This window comes from Bactrocera neohumeralis, chromosome 6 (genome assembly GCF_024586455.1).
Source record: "Bactrocera neohumeralis isolate Rockhampton chromosome 6, APGP_CSIRO_Bneo_wtdbg2-racon-allhic-juicebox.fasta_v2, whole genome shotgun sequence".
NCBI lineage: Eukaryota > Metazoa > Arthropoda > Insecta > Diptera > Tephritidae > Bactrocera > Bactrocera neohumeralis.
Window position 1 is genome coordinate 4,659,271 of NC_065923.1, and position 23,243 is coordinate 4,682,513.

At 36.8% G+C, this 23,243-nt stretch overlaps 1 protein-coding gene and 1 long non-coding RNA gene across 9 annotated transcripts in view; one reads left to right on the plus strand and one right to left on the minus strand.

Moving 5' to 3' along the window:
- Positions 1–21,047, plus strand: part of LOC126762456 (uncharacterized) — a 132,562-nt gene extending 111,515 nt beyond the window's left edge. For 7 of the 8 annotated variants that reach the window (XM_050479198.1, XM_050479199.1, XM_050479203.1 and 4 more), the window contains 5 exons: positions 798–942; positions 3,678–4,093; positions 5,781–5,936; positions 6,487–6,693; positions 15,814–21,047. In XM_050479198.1, coding sequence (XP_050335155.1) covers positions 798–942; positions 3,678–4,093; positions 5,781–5,936; positions 6,487–6,693; positions 15,814–17,028 — 2,139 coding nt within the window. In that variant the 3' untranslated portion in view covers positions 17,029–21,047. The remainder of the gene's footprint in view (positions 1–797; positions 943–3,677; positions 4,094–5,780; positions 5,937–6,486; positions 6,694–15,813) is intronic. The other variant, XM_050479205.1, reaches the window with a different exon arrangement.
- Positions 1–23,243, minus strand: part of LOC126762465 (uncharacterized) — a 290,496-nt gene that overhangs the window by 184,697 nt on the left and 82,556 nt on the right. The gene's annotated exons all lie outside the window — the stretch shown is intronic.

A 23,243-nucleotide genomic window follows, 5' to 3' on the forward strand; every position in this document is an offset into this window, starting at 1 on the left:
AAATAAAGCATAAAAACTTATTTGAGGTGTACAAATTTTAGTAATTGAAGCAAAGCTCTAGATAGTAAAGTAATTTCAAAAAATCGCTTCTAATCAATGTTTAATGCTAACTCCGTCAAGAAAAGAATATCACCATATAATCATTTTTATTGTTAAAACCACGCAACTGAAATGTCGTTAACGCCTTCCCGTTCACATTAAATTATTTATTATGCAATTTTTACATATTAACCGCACAACCAAACGCACTTATTGCAGTTCCCATATGTTTACCCGCTTTTACGCAATTCGTTATTTATTTTGCCGAAGCTGTTTGCATTGTCTGTTAATTTGCGTTTGTGGCAGCCACCGCACTTTCCTCTTAATTCTCTGGTGACTTTAACCCCCGCTGGCAATGCAGAATTTATATTTTTGTTATAAATTTCCTACTTACACGTCATACACGACTTATTTTCCATTTTTTCGCATTACACAAAGAACATACTCCCACACACACATACACAAACACATACGTTGCTTTTGTGCGCGCGTCCATTGCGAAATTTCTTTGTTTCAGCGCAAAGAGAATTTATTTATTTGACTATCCCTTGTTACATGCATTACCCGCACTCGTAACCTTGGTTCTTGGCTCTTTTTTCCACTGCGCTTTTTCAACATTTCACTATTTTCTCATTACTGCCTGCGTGAGATAATTATTGTGTTTCCTTATTATTATTATTTCTCTTTGTTTTACATCCTGCAATTGCTTTCGTTCGTCTGCAGACTTTAAGAGCTTCCGTTGTTTTCCACTTTTGCAGAACGGACGTCATGCCTGCTCGTCGCTCTGTCCGAAGGAGCAATTGCCAGCGCCGGAGGACACGATTTCCTGCAGATCGCCTCGCCTGGTGGAGGTGCCGGGACACTGCTGCAAAATGTGGCTGTGTGAGAATCCCACAGCTGATGGTAAGAACTTTGTGGACTGTGAAGGCAATGTTCATGGAAGGTGGTACACTGTAAAAATGCTCTTTAGCTGTGTTTGAAAATTAATCTGTTTTTAAAATGGAAGCAATGAAATAAGTTTGTTTTGACAAGCAGAGAGGAATAACTGACGAATTCGCCCTAAACTTTATATTCGAGGTTCAGATAGTCAGCTATATGCAGAAAAAAGTATTTTAAATGTTATACGAGTATACGCATATTTTAAACCGGTAATTTATACAAGCAAGAAACAAAGCGAAAACCAATTCAGGAACATCAAAAAACGAAATTGATCCCAACAAACCTCAAGACAGCTAGAACAATTTTTCTGAAAAAAACTTTTTAATCAAAATTGCTAAAGCAGTGTTCATATTTTGGTCATATGTATATCAATGAGTAAATTCTCAGAATAATGTCTTAGGAAACTTCCGCCAGGTGTAAGAAAAGTGAAAATAGCTCCGTAAATATAATAGAGACCGGACTTTATTGTTTATTTAAGCAATATTTTAGCATAGGTTAGGTAAGGTTAAAAGAAGGACTCTATTACAATCTCCAACAGCGACCTGACCCGAATAGCCTAGGATAGCCCGAACCATTGTTATGCCTAAACCTCCCCTATAATAATTATAAAAACCCTTATAACTCGACAAAGCTCTTTAAGCGTCTTACAAACTTCTTGAGACGGCTAATATCAGTTTCGGCTATCTCTCCTTGGTTCGCATAATATGTGACTGCCGAGATGTTTTAACTTCAGTCTTGAAAAGGCTAGGCAATGTTTTTTGCATTACAGTCCTTAAGTCTATAAATTCCCGGAAAAACATGTGTACTTTAAATTTAGTCAACTTCAGCACTTTTAACAGAACTGCATATCTTATATAGTTACATATTGAAAAAAGAGAGCATATTAATAGCAAATTCGAGAAATATTATCCACCTTTTTTTGAACTTGGTGATATTAGCCTCTTATCAAACTTACTTGTATGTATAGGCAAACCTTCTTCCAAAACCTCACCAAACACAGTCTTCACATATACGTAGTACCTCACCAAGTATTATAGTGCCTATTTCTGTCATTCCCCACTAATCAGTTTTGGCGATATTCAACAATTTCTCCCAGTATAAATCATATTTACTTGCATAAGTGGTGATTACATTCAACGCGGCACGTGCCTTTGCGTCGTGCTCCGGCTTTTCGGCAAGCAAACGCACTTGTACAAATAAAAGAAACAAGAGGGACAGCGAGAAGAACGTACTCAGCCTTGTCTGCAGTCTGGTAATATTCATTTGCCATGACCATTGGCTAAGTAAACGCCAAGGCATTTCCCATTGTGGGCGCAACAGAAACACAGCAGCGTAGCCGAGAGCTTGAGGCAGGCTACTGGCCGGCCACAGTCGGATGGGCGGCATGTTGACCAAGGTGCCAGGGCTGTGGCTGTGGCAGTGCCTGCGGCTGTGAAACTTAATGATTTTTAAGGCGAATTAACAAGAAATATTTATGAGCACAAGGCACATGCAAGCAATTTTCGGCAAGACAAAGCGGCTCACGTTGGCAGTGCCCGTGTGTGGTAGTGGGTGAGCGTGTGTAGGATGGCCGAGACAATGATAAAGGAGACGTAATTACTCATGCAAGGATAAGGCAATGAAACATTGCCTTGTGATAAAAGTAGGAAAGAAACGAAAGAAGTAGGAATTATTAAAGGCATAAGAGTGAAATATGGTTGTGAAGTGCATGGTCAATAGCTTCTTTGCTTGCCACTTAGAATGTGACGTTTTAAATTTTTTAAAAGGGGTCTTACTTTGACCAACTTGCGGCATTGCTTAATGGTCCTGATAAAGATAAATTTTGGGCATGGAATTTATGCTGCATTCGGTTATAAAGCATAAGGTCGTAGATATATGGAAGGTAGCACATAATGTAATTTTCAGTGTTAGATATAAATATTCCTTTGCCCAAATGTCAGTGTGTATGGAAATATTATAATAAACTCAGAAGATTTCAAGAGTATTTAGAACTATCGAATTCTTAAAAATAATTTCTAGGAGAATACATTATCACTCAGTACATTGGATTGGTCAAATAGAGCTTGGAAGTGTATTTTATTCTATAATCTCAACTTAAGACAAGTTCTAGATAGTGCTGGACAGAGGCATTGGGGGTGTTACAGCGTCTCTCTCATGCCTATTTCTTTGAACATTCTGCATGTATTGTCCTTACTTATAGCCATCTGGCACGCATGTACCGCCAATAGGTTGTGGACTGTCAAGAGGCCAATAACCGTCCGGCAATCCTTTCGAGGGTTGTGTGAGTAGAAAGCATACGATCTTTCCTAAGGTGCTCTTGCACATTTTCTTATGGAATTCCCTCTCGTCCCGATCCGACAAAGCAAAGACACTTACCAGCACGCAACTGACCTCAGCTAGATTTTTTACAAGCTCTAAAATGAGAAAGAATCATTCCTTAAATAGTTTCGAGGGTCCGAATAGCAGAACTAATCAAGCCCTCAGCAAAATTATAATAAACCTGCTCGTTCGCATTGAATTTTCATTGTACATTAAAATCGTATAACCTGGTACTCATAAACTTGTACGCTGCAAAATGCTAGTTAAACAGTGAGCCTTCCTACGCTGCCGCTTAATGACTAAATTAAATTTAATTACATTGTACTTAAAGACTTATTTTGTTGCTATTTTATTTTTTGTTTTTGCATATTTCTTTGCAGTATACGCCACCTGCCACAATGCCTCGACCAGCCCGTGGACGCCGTGCTCGCAGCCCTGTGGCCTTGGCATTTCGACGCGCTTCGCCAGCACGAACGCTGGCTGCCGGCAATTGAGCAGCTTGCGATTGTGTGAAAATCGCAAATGTGATCAGGACAATAACAATGGCAACATCAACAACAAAAACTATTTACTACCGCCACAAGAGGCGCAGCAGTTGGTGCAAAAAGCCACAGCACAACAGCAGCAACAACAACTGCCGCCAAAGCATGCGCACGCAGAGCAGCAACAGCAACAAAAACAATTAATTAGCCATAATGTGGCAAACAATTTAGTTGTAAGTGAGCCTAAGGACATTAAGGATATAACAGATTACCATGCCACATTGTTCGCGGCGCATGAAGAGCATCGAATACGCGTAAGTTGCGAAACAATGAGCTGGAAGTGGCTTTGATTAGTTTGCTTTCAAAAAGTGTTGCGAACATAAAAAAACAGTTTTATTAACCGTAAAGAAAAGTAAATAATATATATTTTCATTTTTTGTGGTTTCTTTATATAATCTGCATCAGTCGCCAGTGTTTCAAACTTTCGCTTGATTGTTTTCAACTTTCCCCCTGTTCCCTAGTTTTTTATTTATTTGTTTTTTTTTTTTTAATTTATAACTAAACTTGCAAATTCAAACAAACAAACACCAACAATAATAAGAATAACAAAGGAAACCGCAAACTAACGACCCAAAGCAGACAATTGAATTTCTTAACTTAACCGAAAAGAGACAAATAGTACTTACATACTTACAAACATACATTTATTATATGTTTACGAGCACTTCCGCTTCCGCATTAATCCCGGCACAGCAGTGCGCCTCGGCTGCAGCGTGTCATTGTTCTACTTGCCACTCACCAACAGCTTAAAAATCTCAAAATCTTTCCACTTTATTACCAGCAAACATATTTGCACACAGATATATGTATGTATATTTACTAGATTCTTTGGATGGCTTTAGACTTATGTATATATACATACATATGCATATTTGTAGATGTTTGTGTGCTTTAAGCTTTGATGAAAGTTTTATATTCTCCCTCTGCAGGAATAAAGTTTATCCCTCTGCGAAAAGAAAGTGGTTTAAGCAGCCACATCTTGTCTGTTGTAGTCTTGCGTTTCCGGTTTTCTTCTTCTTAAAAATAGCTTTAAAGTAAATTAGTATTTTAAAGCTGAAAGTATTTTCCCTTCGTCTCTAAATAAAATTCCCTGTAAAAACTTCAGCTTTTTTGCTGCCGTCCCGTGCTTCATTCCCGTACCGCAGATATTTCCAAAGGTCCCGAACACTCATGAACCTAGCAGAAGCTCCCCTCTTCGTGATAGCGATTCCGCCTCGCACATCATCCCTACTTACATTGTGAGTTTCTTCGTTTCTCCCGACTCCCACTGGTTTACCATCCACTTGCAGTAGCCGAGATTTCCAAAGGGTTTTTTACTATCTTTAGCGGAGGACGATTTCGGTGCCCCAGTCAATGACTCACCCAACACTGTCAGTTTTTGAGATCGGTTTGAACCAAATTCTACCCACGTCCGTTTCATTGTAATGATTTATATTTTAAGGGTACTCATTTATTGCCCTTATCCATCCCGCGGAAGGTAATCGCCTTTAATGGTCTTAAGGTTATCTCTGTTAAGAAATATTGCCCTTATACGGCTAAATGCTCAGAGCTGACCAACTCAAAAAGGGAATCCTCTTAACCGACATCTACAACGATAATCAAAGCCTGTCATCGTTTCAAGGAGACGGAAGCAGTCTTGACCTTAACTCACCAGCCATTACTGCATGGTGTCATCCTTGCTCACTCCTGTGGCAGTATACATAGACTACTAGCCCAATGTTCATAATTTCATTCTTAAGCATATTCCGTGTCAAATGCGAGATAACATAGTCACACTGGAACTTTTTCGCTAATTTATAGGGTCTTAGAGAAAACTCACCATTCCATCTTGCCAGGAGCCAGAAGTTCTTTCAATTATTATCAAGAACTCCAAATATGAATGAATAATTTAAAGGTTTTCAGAAATTTCCAATTAGTTTACTTAAAAACTTTGATTCACAGAAAGGACACGAGTGCCGCAGCTTACAGCGCCTCGGACCGGCACGCATACGTTTGGGCGCTTGCATTTCACGAAAGCTTTATCGACCGAAGCTATGTGGACTTTGTCATCAGCATTCTGGCAAATGCTGTCGGCCATCGGTCTCAACAACTATACAGGTATGTAAACACATTTAACTATGCTTGATCTCATAATGTGCCAGGGGTTCTCAACTGCTTGCTAGCAATCTTGAATGTTCAATAGAACTGCAACAAGAGTTTGAAGAAACTAATGGCACTCATTTATACATAAATGAAATTAAATTACTATTAGGTAGACTAATTTTTTAAAAGCGCCATATATGAACTTTACAAAACGGTGGAACACAACAAAAGTCATTACCATTAGCATTGCTAGATGGTATAAAAAACAAACTGTCTAACCAAACTTTTCAAATTAAATAGTCGTCTAAATAATGTCCATTAATATAGTCGATGATTTTAACTAAAACTACAGGAAAAAACAAAAACAACTTCCACCTACATAAACACACATTGGCTCTAAAACTTTAGCAATCAATTCATTACGTAATGCATTTGCATTTGCTCTTAGCCATTAGGGGCGCACAAAGTGAAAAACTTTCGTTTGCAAAAATTTACAACAAACTTTTAATAAAACATGGAAAAAATGTAAAAAATAAAATCGCTTTTGCTTTATTTGCTTTCACAGGTGGAACTGCTGTGTCCATTGAACGCTGAGGATCCCATCAGCATTGCCGAACAACAGCAGCCGCCGAAAGGGCGAGCGCCACTGCAACTCTGGGACACTGTGTCGCTGGAGCCAATCGATCAGGAATTCCTGCAATCACATCAAATACAAATCGAAAATAAATTCATTGCAGTCGAATGGATTCTAAAGTGCGAGTGCGGCAAATATGTGAGTAGAAAATGTGACAAGCAGTGTCCTTTTATACACATTTCTTTTGGATTTGATTTCACAAAATTCGCTAGTGAGTTCTTCAGTTGGCTATATCGACCATTTTAGGCAATTTAATACTCGTAGCAGCTGAGTGATATAGTAAAATGAAATATCCAGAGTCATGCTTTCTTACAAATTTTGAACTAAAATTCTATATAAATTTATGGTCAAGATATCAGTAATTAATTTTGGAAAAATTTTTCTCCCTCAATTTGGTGAAATTCCCTTTGTTGTTTTTAATATTGCATAAAACGTATTGTATTACTAACTTAAAGTTATATATTAATTAGAGTTTAGAACCATCGCAGATGAAGTCATCACTTCAAAATGAGTCCAAAAAGCTTCATCTCTGAAAAGATTCCATACGACTCTTATTCGCTATTTTAGAAGAGCATGTTAGACTTTTCTTCATTGTAAAGATCAACGTTATCTATCTTTGGTATCGTAGAAGAGATCATGTTTTAGAAAACTTAACTTTTGCAATGAGTTCCAAGATTAACGTTGCTGTCGACTAGACCGAATACCCTTAACGAATTCATTCCGTATAAATTTGTTACATGGAAAGGTGTAAAAAGATCGTATATTTGTTTGACAGCTAAATGCGTAAAAAACTTCAGAGATTGTACAATTAGGATTGCCTTGTACAATAATCTCCGCCGAGTTTCGGGAAGTCACTTTTGTCAAATAAAACATTTTCATACAAACACTTGTTTCCGATCGTTCACTTTGTATGGCCACCATATGCTTTAGTGATCTGATCTGAATAGTTTCTATGGAGATTCCATTATTGCCTTAGCCAAAAACACATGCCAAATTTTTTTGAAGATACCTCGTCAAATAAGAATAGTTTTCCTTACACGTACCTTATTTTGATCGTTTGTTTGATAGCTATATGCCATAGTGGTTCGATATTGCGGTTCTGTCAAATAAGTAGCGTCTTGGGAAGAAAATGAAATGCTGATCAATTATAAACTACTGTGATTAAATTTAAAAGTGAATTTTTAATTTTTACTTCGCGTGTTTTTCTAATCGGTATTTTTTTCTGTAAGTTGGTAGTACTGTTAGTGGCATCTATTCCAAATTTCACGTCAAAATATTACTTAGTATTTGATATACGAGTCATTTGTGAGGTTCTAAAAGGAAATTCTTCAATTTTCACAATGTCTGAATTTATGGAACAAAGAAGTGCGATAATGGACCATCTCATACCGCATTGGTTAGCCGTGATCATTTCTCCACATTTTCAACTAATATCGTTCCGCAACCATCACATTCGCCTGATTTACTTACGTGTAACTTCTGGCTATTCAGCAAATTCAGATGACCATTCCGAGGACACCGTTTTGACTCAATTGAGGATATAGAAGCTGTATCGAAGAAGGCGACGGAGGATTTTTCCAAGTGCTATGATGACTGGAAAATTCGTTGGCATAAGTGTGTTGGGAGGAGATTACTTTGAAGGAGATTAAATGGACAAAATTCACCTTTCAATTTGATCACAGTAGTATATATATATATATTTTCGCTTGGAATATCCAATTGGCGCCACGTAGCAGAAAGAAGAAACGACTGGCGCACTGTTGTTAACTCCGCTATAATTGCGTATAATTGCGTAAGCGGTGTCTACGCTAGTAAAGAAGAAGAAGAAGAAGTATGTATATATATTATAGGGTCTCGCTGTTTAAGTTAGTTCTAAACTTGTATGACAATTATATAAAATAACAGTTGGGTCCTCAAAAAATATATATCATCTGTCTCATGAACGTGGTCGAGAAATGTTCAACATCAATGAAGTAACCGGAAAATGTAGATTCTGCCATATTTCTATTTCTTAGTTTCGAAGGTATATGAATTTCGATTTCGGAAGCTTACATCGTAAAGGTCACTTTGCCACATAGTGTAATTGCAGGATTCAGTAATATCTGAGGAACAGGATTAAGGGAAATCTGAATCAAATAACTATTGTCATTCCCTAGAACAGTTAGTCTTTCTTAAGCGACAGCCTCCATTTTAAGCATAACTAAGGACATTAGCTTCGTCAAACACCAGTGATTCAGGTAAGAATAGAGCAATCACTAACAGCAATATCCCACTAATAAACATGTAGTCTCAAACCGATTGAAATTTGTTATTAAGATTAATTTGCAACATTAAAAACAGCATTACACCAAATGCTCCATAAAAGGACAATACAATGACATCACCGCAGCTTAATTGCCATATTTATTGCACATTAAAATTCCGTAAAAAGCATAAAAATCGCAAAATTATGAAAGCAGGTTGAAGACATACGAACACTAAGACATTAAACGAAGCAACAACAGCAACGAGAAATGACCGTTGGAACATTCTTGATTAAGCATAATAAATTTTAATAAAAAGAAAGAACACTGAAAAGAAACACATAAAACAAATTGCCACAAGATCAATGAAACCTCAATAAAAAATTGCCAACATAAATAAAATGACCGTCTACACCCACTAGAAAGTGCAAATTAATATGCATATGAATGATTGTGTAGTATATATAAATGTGTATGTATGTGAGCGACAGCAGTGGTTTATAAGAACCTCATAAAAATCACTTTCTCAGACCTCTAACCACATGTTCGCCGGCTTCTTAAGGGTCTTCGTGGCGACTGACGAAACTTAGGCAGTACCGTTAAGGCTTTGCGAGGACAAAGGCTTGCTGCCTGTGTAAAAATTCAATCTTGGCAACTGCAATAAAATTAAAATGAGATAAAAAAGGAAACAACAAAAATGCATGAAAAACAAATAACCACAACAAAAAAAGGAAAACATGTAATAACGGTAAAAAATCCCTTGCCATACTTATTAGAGAAGCAGGCAAGTAAAATGAAAATCTCATCAATTCAAACACAAATCGGCAAATCGGCAAAAGCAATACAATTTCGCATTGTTTAGAGCAATTCAAGGTATTGTATGGAAATGTTGAAAGTTCAATTGAATGGACGCGTATGGATGGAGGAATTTCCAAGGAGAAAGCATTGCTTGCATAAGAGAGGGTCAAGTAAATGCGATTAAAATGACAAGTGAAAACAATTTCCGTTACAATGCTTGAATAAAGGAGGATATGAGGCCACACTCAAGGATGTTACGTACTATACAGACGTACTTACTTAAACTGCTCGCTATACTGAAAGCAATAGCAACGAAGGAGAAGAGGCAAAACGTTAAGGAAATTGCTAAGAAGCAGTTTGTAAATGAATGAATAAACATTTGTGAAAGCCGAGAGAAGAGTCATCAGTAAATTGAAAAGCGCAGACAAACATACACATAATACATTGATTTAAGTGATAGATATGTTTGTTTTGGTGGGCAATTACAGCCATAATCGCTGGCATTGGAAAGCAGAGGGTCTTCGAAAAACCTACCGAAATGATTTTTTGTCGAAATTGATTTGTAGATGCCGCTTTATTAAATTTATACTTTGAAATGCAGTATTTGGTTAGAAAATTTACGGAATCGAACTCGGTATCGGTTCGAATCAGGTCTAATTTCCACACAAAACAATTTCAAATTCCATCAGATTCTTTTATTCCAAAAATCAGTAAAGATATTGGAATACAACTTATCACAAAAGTGCTTCTAATACACGCCAACTTTTAACCAAAAATTAACGGAATCCGACTACCATATTTGATTATTTTGAAGTTGCCAGCCAGTATTATGACCTCAGTGGCTATGCCTAACATTACAGCGAAAATATCGGTTAATTTTTGATATATTTAAATGCAAGTAAGTGGAAAAAATGTATTGAACTAGTTCTTAGTGAACTTATTATAATAGTTTTCGTTATTTAGGTTGACTTTATAACATATATAGTGGAGAGTATATAAGAAATCTTAAGAAAAATTAGTAAACCTAAATACCTACGTACATACTGTTGTTTAATCCCACAAACGGGGTAAATCGGAATGTGAGTAATTCCATATAAGAACCTCCCAGTTGACCTCATGCTGAATATATATCAATGTGTGATGTGATTACTTCCAAAAGGAGACGAAATTTGTACACACCATTTCCTTATTAATACTTACGAAAACGTCAATCGAGTCGAATCTACAATCAACAATTTTACCGTCTCTTTACAGTAATATCACGTATGTATGTATATGAAGGTATAACAATAAATTGATAATCGATTTCAAAACAAATTACGTCTTCATTATAATATTCCAGGAATTTATTGCTCTCGCAAATTCCAGCAAAAATTCTCTTCAAATGTGCAAACACAGAAAGACAAAAGCAATTTTCTACAAGTAATAATTGGCAAGAACCAGTTATTTAGCTCTATTTGTAACTAAGCTCATCAAGCTTTCAAAATATTCTGGTGAAAGTGAAATTAATTGCACAACCAATAATATTTAATAAACGAACGCTCATACTTGTATGTTTATTCCAGTCAAATATTAATGGGAATATTACACAAATTTAGTTAGTCACATTGCACAGGTTTTTTCTGAAGAGTTTGTTTTTTTTTATTTATGTGAACTATATAAGGTCCTCTTTGAATGTCTTTAGCACATAAACATAATCTAAAACAAAATTTTATATAAAGCAATATAGAACTAGTTGCGGATTAGTTAAATATTAGTTCAGAAATATTTTCGGACTGCTATGCTCTTAACTACTTAGGACTACCTGAGTCCTAGCTGAGGATATAAAATATATTAGTCAGAACATAGTTCACTCAGTATACATATGTGCATATGTTGCCTTTTATATTTTGTGATCTGGCAGCCTTAGTGTTGCAATCTGGCGACTCACAAGTTTATCTTATAGTTAGACATTTTCCATGTTATACACACTCAGAACGCTTTGACGGACGAGCGCTATTTGTGCTGTTCACAGTAACCTAAAATATTCTTCTGAACATATCAGGGAATTAAATAGCGAACATTTTAGCGCGATTTTTTTACGCATTATGGATTATGTCAGCAACAATGCATAGATGAACTTAATTCAATTTTTGACGATGAAACTTCTTCAAAGACCAGTGTGTGTATCTCGATGGTATAGTGAATGCAATCGAGGCCACATCAAAACGAATTTCGTGAAAGTCGTTCAAAATCAGTTGTTGTTGTTCCGGAAACTTTTGATGCTGTGTACAAACTAATATTGCATAATCGGCACGTGACCTATGCTGAGGTAGAGACAACTATAGGTATTAATCGGACCAGCGTAAATTCAATGTTGCAAAAACATTTGACTATAAAAAACTATTGTCCACGCAGGATCCCAGGCAGTAAGTCAATCACTCAAAACAAGGCTATTGTCGATTGGTAAACAGAAATGCTAAAAAAAGTACCGTCCGGTGCTTCGAAGCCCAAAAATTAATAGCAGTCGACGACAGTTGTTCGCACACGAAGCACTTCCAACCCAATGGTTGCCTATTTTTTATTTGGAAATACTGGACATGTCGCAACCATACATTTAGAGTATACACAACCATTTCTTTGTCGAGCCGGATCACTTTTCACCACGACAATGAGAGCTTTCATATATCGACTAAAAGAACTGCATTTTTGAGCATACAAAACATCGATTTGAAGAGTCAGCCACTATGACTCATCTTGACGTGGCATCGAACGACTTCTTTTTATTCTCATTTTTAAAAAATAAGCACAGAGGTCAACGTTTTTCGGGAAGCGGTTAATGCATTCAGAACGCATGTTTCGGAGATACTTCAATCAGAGTCTCAACAGTCTTCGACAATTGATTCAATCGCATGCCAAAGTGTGTAGATCTAAATGGAGATTATTTTGAAAAACAATAAATCGATTTTCGGTGAATAATATTGTTCTCTAATGCTAAGTACTAATCCCCAACATCGAAACTCAAATAATGTTGAGCACTTGGATGCTTACAAAAACACTCGAATGAATAGAAGCCGAAAGGTCAAAATTTATGCGCTTCTTTGTTATTGTGTATGATTATATGTAAATATCTCAGCTCTCACCACACACAGACACAACTTATTGCAAATTTAATACAGTTTTGTATTTGTACACATTTATATGAGTGGCACGTTCACTACATATGAGCAGACGGCAAAGGCGAGAGCGTTTCAGGAAATTGTAAATCTGCTGTCATTCATTAGTTGATCCGTTGCAAATTACAAAATGTTGCTAATTTGCAAAATCCCACAGATTTATGAGCTGCATAATTCGACTGCTAATCACACCGAAGATAACTAAATTAACAGGATTTCAAAGTGTGGAGAGTCATGTGGTTGCAACCACATACATATGTACATACATACATATGTATATATGTGTATATGTGTTCTCATCAAGTCAGAGCAAACAAATGTGCATGCAAATTAGTAAATCTGGATTTTGATTGAATATACGCACACCAACACACAAATGTACATTTGCATGTGTGCGGAATGTTATCAGCATGCAGACAGTACGGAAGTAATTAATATTAATTTTGAGGATCATTTGCGATTACTCTTACGTGTAACAATATGTTGAGCTTTCAATTCTAATTCAGTCAAAGTTTGTTTTGCAAATACTCACAAGTTCAATTTAATGCAGGTGATATAATCTTCTTAATATGCGCACAATTAGGAACGTACACATATACAAAGCCTAACCTGGTCTTAATGAAAATGTATTGTAATGCACTGGTAAATGTAATTAAAAGATTCGGTTAACCTTACCACAAATGTTGTTGAATTTATCACTGCAAAGATTCTTCTGAACGTTTCAGTCAATTTCTTCGAATTATTGATTGACGCTGTCAAATTGTAAGAGTCTACTTATTTGTAAAGGTGAAGGTGTGTTGGTAGATAATGTATCCACTATAAGTGTACACCAGAAACTAAATTTAAATAAGTTCAACAATGGTACGAATCGACAGCTTAATTGGAACTTCGCATTTTTTTTTAGAAAGTACTTAGTAGATTATTAGTATGATCGTATTCTGCTGAAAAAAACTTTGTTCATATTAATGACAGCCAATCTAATCAAAAATACAAAATATGACAAAAAAGTAAGACTTTCCTAAGAAGTCAGATTACAGTAGAGGCCCGCTAATCCGGACATGGCCTAATCCGGATTCCACTGTAATCCGGACAGGGTTAAAAAACTCAAAATTTCTATTATGTCCCTTGTAATCCGGACCGACATTCTCTATCCGTATTCTCTAGTCCGGATCACATGTTTATTATTCACTATATTCGCTTTAATGCTTTATTGGTTTAAGTTTTTTTTGTTTTTTTGGAACATGTGTATTATTTGTTATAATAAACAAACAGAAATTTATAAATATTTTTTCATAACACATAGTTCTGATATGTCTTTGATAATCCGGATTTCCTTATATTCCGGGTAGGGGCCGGTTTTAATTGATCCGGATTATCGGGCCTCTACTGTACTACAATTCTTAATTGCATTTTTAAAAGTCCACTTCCACCTACCGTATGCCAAATATATTTTCTCTCGATACTTTGAATATCATGTCTGTTCTCAATCCCATAGCGGAGCACTGTTAGAAGTACAATAGTATATATATTCTTCACTACCGTGTCAAAAATCGAAGGAATAATTAATAAGTAGATACTATGAGTAAAAATAGTAAGACTTTGTCATAATTTTAAAATCATCACCCTTAAAATAATCCCCCTTGGCCCCAATACACTTGTGCCAACATTTTCTTCCAATCCCCGAAACAGTTGTTATGGGGTTACATGGGTTGCCTCGGATAAAAAACAGCATTTTTTCAACAATGTTTTTACATATAAAAAATTAAATATTTTATTTGAATTTTATATTGTTACTATCATACATTATTAACAAAGAAATTCTGAAATTTTTGGAAAAAATATTTTGAACTCGGCCATTGGGACGCCATTTCCAGAGATCCCTCGTAAAACAGATTGGCCTGCGTTGGCAAGATATCTTCTTATAAAATCATCTAAAATTAAAAAAAAATACGACTCTTCGTTAAAATCTTAACTTAGAACTTGGAGACGGTTTCCCTAAAGCGGGCGATTGAGTTTGCTGAATAGCCAGAAGTCAAATTTGGTGAAAAACTCACGAAGACTCAATGCAGTATGGGACGGTGCATTATCTTTTTTGACATTTTGGCCGGTCGGAAGGAATTCGGAGTGCATTACCCAAACCTGTCAACTCAACCTTGATTTTTAACCGGTTTTGACGTATTTTTTTCGACTTCGACTCATCGTTAGTTTCATGACATCCTGATAACCGAAGAGCATTGTTTCGCAATTGTTAACGAGATTCTCTTTTCCGAAAAACTTGAGTGATTTTGGAACCAATCATTTTTCCAACTTTCTTAGGCCCAATCGATCTTTCAAAATGGTTTTTACTGATCCTTCCGATATTCAACAAATGGGCTTTAGCGCAAAATTTAAATTAAAAAGTCTTATTATTTTTTGCCAGCTAAAAATTATATACAATATCGATAGTCTTTTAGATTTTATATATATACATATGTATAGAAGCATAACGAATTACATGACAAAAAAAATTTAGAATTTCAACGCGGCGTGTCAAAAGAAGCCTTTGCAATTGACAACAATTATCAATATTTGAGTCAAACAATATTATTTACGAATCCAGTCAGCAGCGAACTGGTTTCAAAAGTCATAAAATGGCAAATCCTTTACCCCTTTAATACTTAAAAACAAGAAGGACAAATGCTTATAGCAAAAAACAAGACTATAAAGCGCTTTGGACTTCCTATTCTTCCCGCCTAGTCTCAAATTTTACGGCCAATCAATTTTTATGATTAATATTAATGACAGAAAAAGCCAAATAGAGCAAGTACATATTAAAACCCACTGATATAAGTACACATATACGTATATATGTACACACAGGCATATATATTCGATTGTATTTGCTGACGAAAATTATTTAGTCGATTTAGCCGATTGAAGCTATAAAAATGTTATTCTCCTTTTTTCGATTACTCGCTGCTGAAATTAAACACAATGGCAAACACAATTTTAACTGTCTATTCTCTCTTTCTTCTCTTCTTCTCTTCATTGCCGCCCATTGTTGCCACAATTCGGTTGAATAGGAAAATTGCAACAACCTGCACAAATACACGACAACAATGCACAATGGCACCAGCAATAGCCACAAAAGCGCACAACAAGGCAGCAGCAGCAGCAGCAGCAGCAACAACAATAGCGACAGCAGCAACAGAAATACCGTTAATAGCTGGCGCGCAAGTGCCACTCTTAGTGACCGCAAAAATAATAAAAATGTGGCGACAAATATTATCAGTGAAACGGCACGCAATAACAATGACTATGCGTACAACAGCAACAACAATAATGGCAATAACAAGAGCAACAACAAGAATAACAATGCCAACGTAAGTGGCGGTGGCAATAACATGGGAAACATGGCAAACAGCGACGAGCAAAACATTGCGACGGACAATGACAGTGATAATCGCTATGTACAACAACAACAACAACAAGAGAAACTACAGCAACAAAAGAAACAGCAGGAAGAGGAAGAAACCCCCCAACAAGGGCATTTATTGTCGTCGTCGGGTGAACTGCAACCAGACATTATACCGTATCCGGCCATGTTGCCGCCACACCGCAGCAATCCAGTGGAAAAAAGCGGCCAGAGAGACGATGCGAACAATAACAACAATAGCAATGACATTAACAGCAACTATGCAGAGGGACAGGGTGGGGAGGGCGGCAATATGGACACAATTGACAGCAAGCGTGCGAACAGTGAACTCAACAGCAACAACAATGACAATATGCGAGTTGCGGAAAGTGTTGCTGGACCGAATAAAAGTAAAGCTGTTGCCGGTTTTGGTTTTTATAGCCGTGACGACGATGGAAGCGACGATAATAGTGCCGTTATTCAGAGTAAGCGCGTCGAAAAGCCGAACGAGCGCGATGTAGAGCAACAGAACGCACTTCGAGAGGAGCAACAACAAGAAGATCAACAACTGATGCAGTGGAAGTTTGAGAAAAATTTGCATTATCAGCAGCGGCAGTTTACAGTGCCAACAGAGCCAGACGCACATTGGTCACCACATTACACACATCATCACCACCAACCGAACCATCGTCAGCATCATCACCATCACCATCACCATCAGCATCAACACCAACATCATCTGCACCATCAGCAGCATCATCAACAGCAGGAGACGCATTCGCAGCCCCAGCTGCAGCAACATCTTTGGCTGGAACAGCTGGGCGAACAGCAGCACCAACAACAACAACCGGAGTTGCACAAGCTACGCCAACGCAGCACATAACAACGCAGACGAGCACCACAAATGCACCGTCAACGGTGGCCGCCACGCAAAGGACGCGGCAAGAGGAAAAAGGCCAACCAGGGAGCGAAACGACGCAGCCACAGCGGGACAATAACGGCGAGGGATGTAGCTGGTGGTGTGCTTGCGATGGGCACACAAGTGGGCACTTCATAAATAAATTGCGGCGGCAAACTGATAAACCGGTGTAAAAACAACAAAATTATGCGACGCGTTGCAAGCAAAAAGTGCTGGAGACTCTTTACAGCAAATGAATGAAAAAACAACAACAACAAATAAGCAATGAAATATGGGAGCGTTTGTATGTGGGTGTGTATGTGACACGAATATCGAACGAAAGGCACATAAAGGACGAAGGGGCAACAAAAGCACCAACAGCACGCACCAGCCAACAACCGGTGAGTTAGTAGAGTGCATTGGCAGGATAAAGCGAGCAAAGAACGCATACCGACAGACAGACAGACTGTGATACAGCGACGCACCGGCGGATGAACACTCAAAGCGACCGGCAACAACCGTTGCAATTTTCGCATATCACAAAGCAAATAAATTTTTAATTTCCCGCGCCTCACCAAAAAAATGGCATGCAATTTTTTTCGGAAAAAGTGTAAAAACCCAGTTGCAGCAACAATAATAACAAACAGTTTTGGAAAAGAGAGAGAAGTAAAACGAAAGGGAACAAGTTATCGTGTAAAAGTTGTCGCAACAACGGACAGACAACACAACCGAACACCAAAGCAAATAAATTGACGAAATCACAGAAAAAAGAGCGAGAAGTAAGCCGTGTGCTCAGCGTTAAGTTTACATCTGTTCTTTGTCACCTCTTTTTCTGTTTTAAACTTTCAGTGTTTTATGAAGTTCGTTTTGTGTTGTAGAACGACATATATATTTATTATAAAAAAATTGTGGAAAGCGGGAATTTCGGAGATTACATAGCAAATTGATAGAGGGTTACCAAAATATCCATAAGCCAAAAAGCCACAGCGTCGTTCTAGTGGTAATATTAATATCATGAACACGGATATAAATCTGACATCTATCAGCTCAGCACACATTCCATTTAGCGAACTAAAACATCTAAAATAAAATCTAGTTCTAGGACTATGCAACCCCGTCAGCATCGAATATGTTGAGCATATCTTAAATGAGTGATGGAATTAGTTTCCATCTTAGACTTGTGAATACTCAGCGAGTTTTGAGTTTTGGTAAAAAATATCACAAACTTTAGTCACCAACTTTTTCTTTCCACTTCCGTTTCCTTCTTACACAGTCTGTAATTATATTCTTCATTCGACCTCAATAAGAAACATATCCTCCACCAAAAGCAGAAACTTACATATCTTAACTGCTAACTGTGAGTTTTTTTATACAAATTACATTTATAGAAAATTATATGTACTTTTTTCTTTTAACTTATGAGTAATATTATGGCAATTTTCTTCCGCGTTATACATTGTGACATAAAAAGAACCCGGAAATTGTAAATAAAACACAAAATATTTAATTATTCATCATTATTTACTTTTCTGCCCTAAACTTAATCCCCACCAGATGTAATACACTTATGCCAACGATTTTACCATTCCTCGAACCACCTTCCATAAGCACTTTTCAGGATGGCTCTCTGCTCCTTTAGCGAACTTTGTTTTACATCTTCGATCGACTGAAGACGGATTCGATTCCGCAGATTGCTGACTTGTTTACACGTCGAACTCAGAAACCCATGTCTCATCAGCAGTTGTAATGCTCTCCATGAACGTGAGATTGGAATTCGCACGATCAAGCATATCCAAAGAGACATGTTTACTGTACTCTCGTAGGTTTGTGTTTTTGATAAAACTGAATCACCGTAAGACCTTTCCAACATTTGCAAGGTTTCCATAATCGAAATTTGGTTAGAAATGCAAAATTTGAGGTAATTTCTTGGCTCGATATTTTTTTCCATTGTAAAAATTACATCGCACTACTAAGGAGTACCGACTTAAGCAGCTGCTGTAAACTAACTGGTTAACAGATCGCACTCATATTTGGCATAATAATATTTTTTGAATTAACATTTACCCGGTGAATTCCATTATAATTTCCGGGTGCTTATTTGTCTCAATGTAAATGGAGAGGCCTTTAAAGACAGAGAGAGAGAGAGATAAAGAGACATGAATATGAGCGAAACCTTGAAATAATACATTTTAAGTCTCTAAAAAGGTTGGTTTTCAACTCGGATATTGTAGTTTTTTGTGATCATAAACGCTGATCAAAAAATAATCACACTACGTTGCTTGTTCGTAAATTCTTGTCCAAAACCAATACTGTAACGATGCCACAGCCTCTATACAGTCAGACTTGGCGCCGTGTGACTTTTTCTATTTTCAAAATTAAAGAGAACCTTAAAGGGCCGTCGTTTCACACGATAGATGAAAATCGCTGAACAGCTGAAGACTATCCCAAAGTGTTTCTACGATTGGAAAAAGCTCTATCATAAATGCATAATATGTATCGAACGGGCACTATTTGAAGGCGGCAACATTAATTTAAACGAAGAAATTTTTTTTTTAAGAAAACTCCCGTAATATTTTAAACACACCTCTTATGTTATATATACAGAAGCATTTCGAGTATATGCGCTCTCCCGCGACATGCGACAGAATGTGCTCATCCTGTTTTTTCATGAATTAAGCGCAAAATGAGGAAATGATTCATTGTTGGATCTGAATATATATAGAATGAAAGCAGAAATCGGTTGGGTGAATATGAAAATAAGCTAATTTACTACAAATACACAAATAACTGTATTTTGTTACACATGTGTGTACGTGATAATTCGAAAATTTATATAAAAACATAAGTGCTAAGCGAAGATGTATAAACATTAATTGAAAAAAAATTAAAAAATTATGAAAGAAAGTAATATTATTTTTAAGTGGAAAAGCAACTAAAAAACTAAAAAATAATAATAAAATGCACAAAACAACTAAAAAAGAAGTAAATATTTTTGCGAGCAAGCCTATACATAAACAATTGAAACACTAACAACACTAAGCTAATTAAATTAATATAAGCAAAACAAATAAATCCAAAAGCAGCAAATTTAAAATAACGTCAAAATAAGAAAAAAACTAAAGCAAAATTATGTAGTTGCAAGTTAAGAAATAAATCTAAGATAACTGTAAAAATGAGTAGTGATAAGTGAGAATATTGAAAACTAAAATTTAATTAGATTCGGTAAACACACACACATCAATTAGAAAAGGAGAAACCAAATGGAATTTTCTCTTAGAACCAGCCGAGAGTTGTTGGCCTGCAATTTGAGCGTAAACTGATCTAAATTGTCTAAACGAAAATTGTAAATGCATTATAAGAGCAACAACAATTGCTATTGAATATGAATTGTATAAACGTTAATTATATATTTGTATGTATGTATAAGCATTATATGTATTTATATTGTACATGTATTGGCAATGTATTCAACGTATACACTTACATACATAGGCAACTGAATTTGCGAAGCTGCTGCTTGTGGTCAAACAGAAAGAAAGTGAGAATTTTCAAAATCATGTAACCAAAAGACGGAAATGGCGAATAGGCAAAACAAAAAAAAAATTGAATTTGAAAACAAAACCGGGCACTCCAGTGTGTATTTTTTGCGGTTGTCCACGCAGCTGCTTATGCCGAATGAAATCTAAACTACTACATATCTACATATACATATTCTATATCTGTGTATCTATGTGTACTAATAGGATGCCTGGCATCCGCAAAACGATTAGCAAGTGCTTAGTTGTAAGCATTTATTATTAGTTTTTCGGTTTCGAAACTCAAATAATTCCTTCAGTGCAGCGTCTTAGTTCACTCATCAACTTTATTGATGAAGCGTATTTGTGTAGCACACATATCAGCTTTTCCTTTTAACCGTTATTCACTAAGTCTTTACGTTCGATATAACGCAAAATATTGTTCAATTCAATAAAAGGCGAATGTATATTTTAAACAAAAAACGTGGACATTTTGTTTTCATTGAATAATATGTACATATGTTCAAATGTAAGTATTTATGATTATACATGTTGGAATAAAGATTTAACGAATTTACAGCAGGACACATTTCCAGAAATTCATCGTAAGTATTCAGTTCCTTTAAAGAGTTCTAGAGGGTGTTTACAAAAGAACGGTACAAAAATAGACCGATAGTGACAGCGAACGATGCCATGTTTTTTCTCCCTCTTTTGACATTTCTCTTAAGTAAGGTTTGCATTTTATCATGGAAATATATGCGATCCAACAACGAGTTCTAGATTATCAAAATTTACTACCGAAATTCGGAATCAGTGGCCACAGCTTTAAGAGCGCTACGTCCAATCTATGGTTGTCATAATCGTCCCGCCAGATCAACCATTGAGTGTCTAGTGGAAAAATTTGAAATCACATTCACAGTAAAAATTGTCGAGAATATTGCTGCTGCTAGCGCATCGATTGAGAAAGACCCAAATCAGTCTCTCACTCGTCGTTCTCAAGGGTTCATCATCTCTGTGACGTCGTTGTGGCAAATTTTGCGAAAAGTCTACATCCTTAGAAGATGAAATTAACGCATGAACTGAAGTCGCTTGACCACCAGCATCGTTATATGTTCGTGAATTGGGCTGAGCAACAACTTGAAAATGACCCGGGTTTTCATCGAAAAATCATCTTTAGCGTCTAGGATAATTTTTGAATGCCTTCATCAATAAGCAAAATATTGGTCAGGCAACAATCCACACGTACTCCATGAGTCACCATTGCATCACGAATAAATTACAGTTAAGCGTGGTTTATGGGCTTCTTCCGGGTACTTCTACCGTGATGATCAAGACCGGCACGTTACTGTGAATAGGAATCGCTAACGCTCAGCGTGCCCGTGGTGGCCATGCAAAAGAAGTCGAGTTCCATACATAATGGCATCGAATGTACTTTTACAGGAATAAAGAATTTCATTGATATCCCAAACCGTTTTATTTAAAAAAAAAACTTTTGTAGAGCTCTTATTGAAAAACCCGTTATTAGTACCACTAGAGTGGGGTCATTCTTATTCGAAGGGACTGTATGTTTAATAACTAATACGATAGCAGCATTTGACGAGACTTATGGAAGCAAAGGATATTTTGAAATGGCAAATATAATCATCATCTCATCAAATTTGACCTCAACTCGAATTTAGGAGGAAAAGTTGATGGCAGAATTTGCTGTAAAGTTATCTCCTTTAGTCTTAGCTTTAGGCTATCGAACCACTGTAATATTTTTCAGGCAGAAGTGGCTGCTATTAAGATGGAGGTAAACATACCAACGCTAAGCTTGCTAACTGTGTACTCAAAGCTAGTCAGGTGGTGTCTGTCATCACTAGATTCAGCATCAATCTACTTCATCATCAGACTTGTTTGAGTGCCTCGTCATAGCGAAATTGCTGACAGCTGCAAATTTTATTAACTAGACAGAGTAGGCACCCCTGCCCCGCCAACATCGAAATGGGATCGCTTGGATCGTCATTAGGCGATTCTAGTCGATGACTGTCTCACGTTTTTTGGTCGCAACCTGGAAGATACTTTCAGCCTAGCAGTGAACTACTTGCCCTTAGCAAAGTTCATCTTGCCGCAATCGCTAATTGCCAACATTGTGTGGAGGAGGATGGGGTGGAAATTTCCATTAAATTTCTTCTACTTTGTCCAGCATTTGCAAGATTGAGGTTGAAACATAATCCTATATATAACAATAAACAGTTTTAGATACCACTACGGAACGGCGCTCTAAGCTGTCCAAGAATGATCCCTATTAGGATCGACCTCTTAACTTAACCCCAACCTAACCTCGACTGGGCCTTCATAGTAGGCCCTTGAGCCAATGCAAGCATGCCAACACTTACTTACTAAACCTCATCTGGGCAGCCTTCAGCGAATTTTGGTTAATTTCACTTTAGGTTATTTTTTTGGAGCACCATTCCTTAGATTGTTTGACAGTTTCGACGTCATATTCATAAGCAAACGTCTTGTCAACAGTAATGGTGCGAATGACGAGTGTACGGTCCTCAGCTACGTTGTCAAGCACTTGTTTGGAGACCTCTACTCTAAGTGGATTTTGCAAAAGATTTGGGTATTTTATTGAGTTTCTCGGCCATCTTTCTGATCCCAACAAGACGATTTTCAAGTACTGTTTCTTTAACTATTTCGATG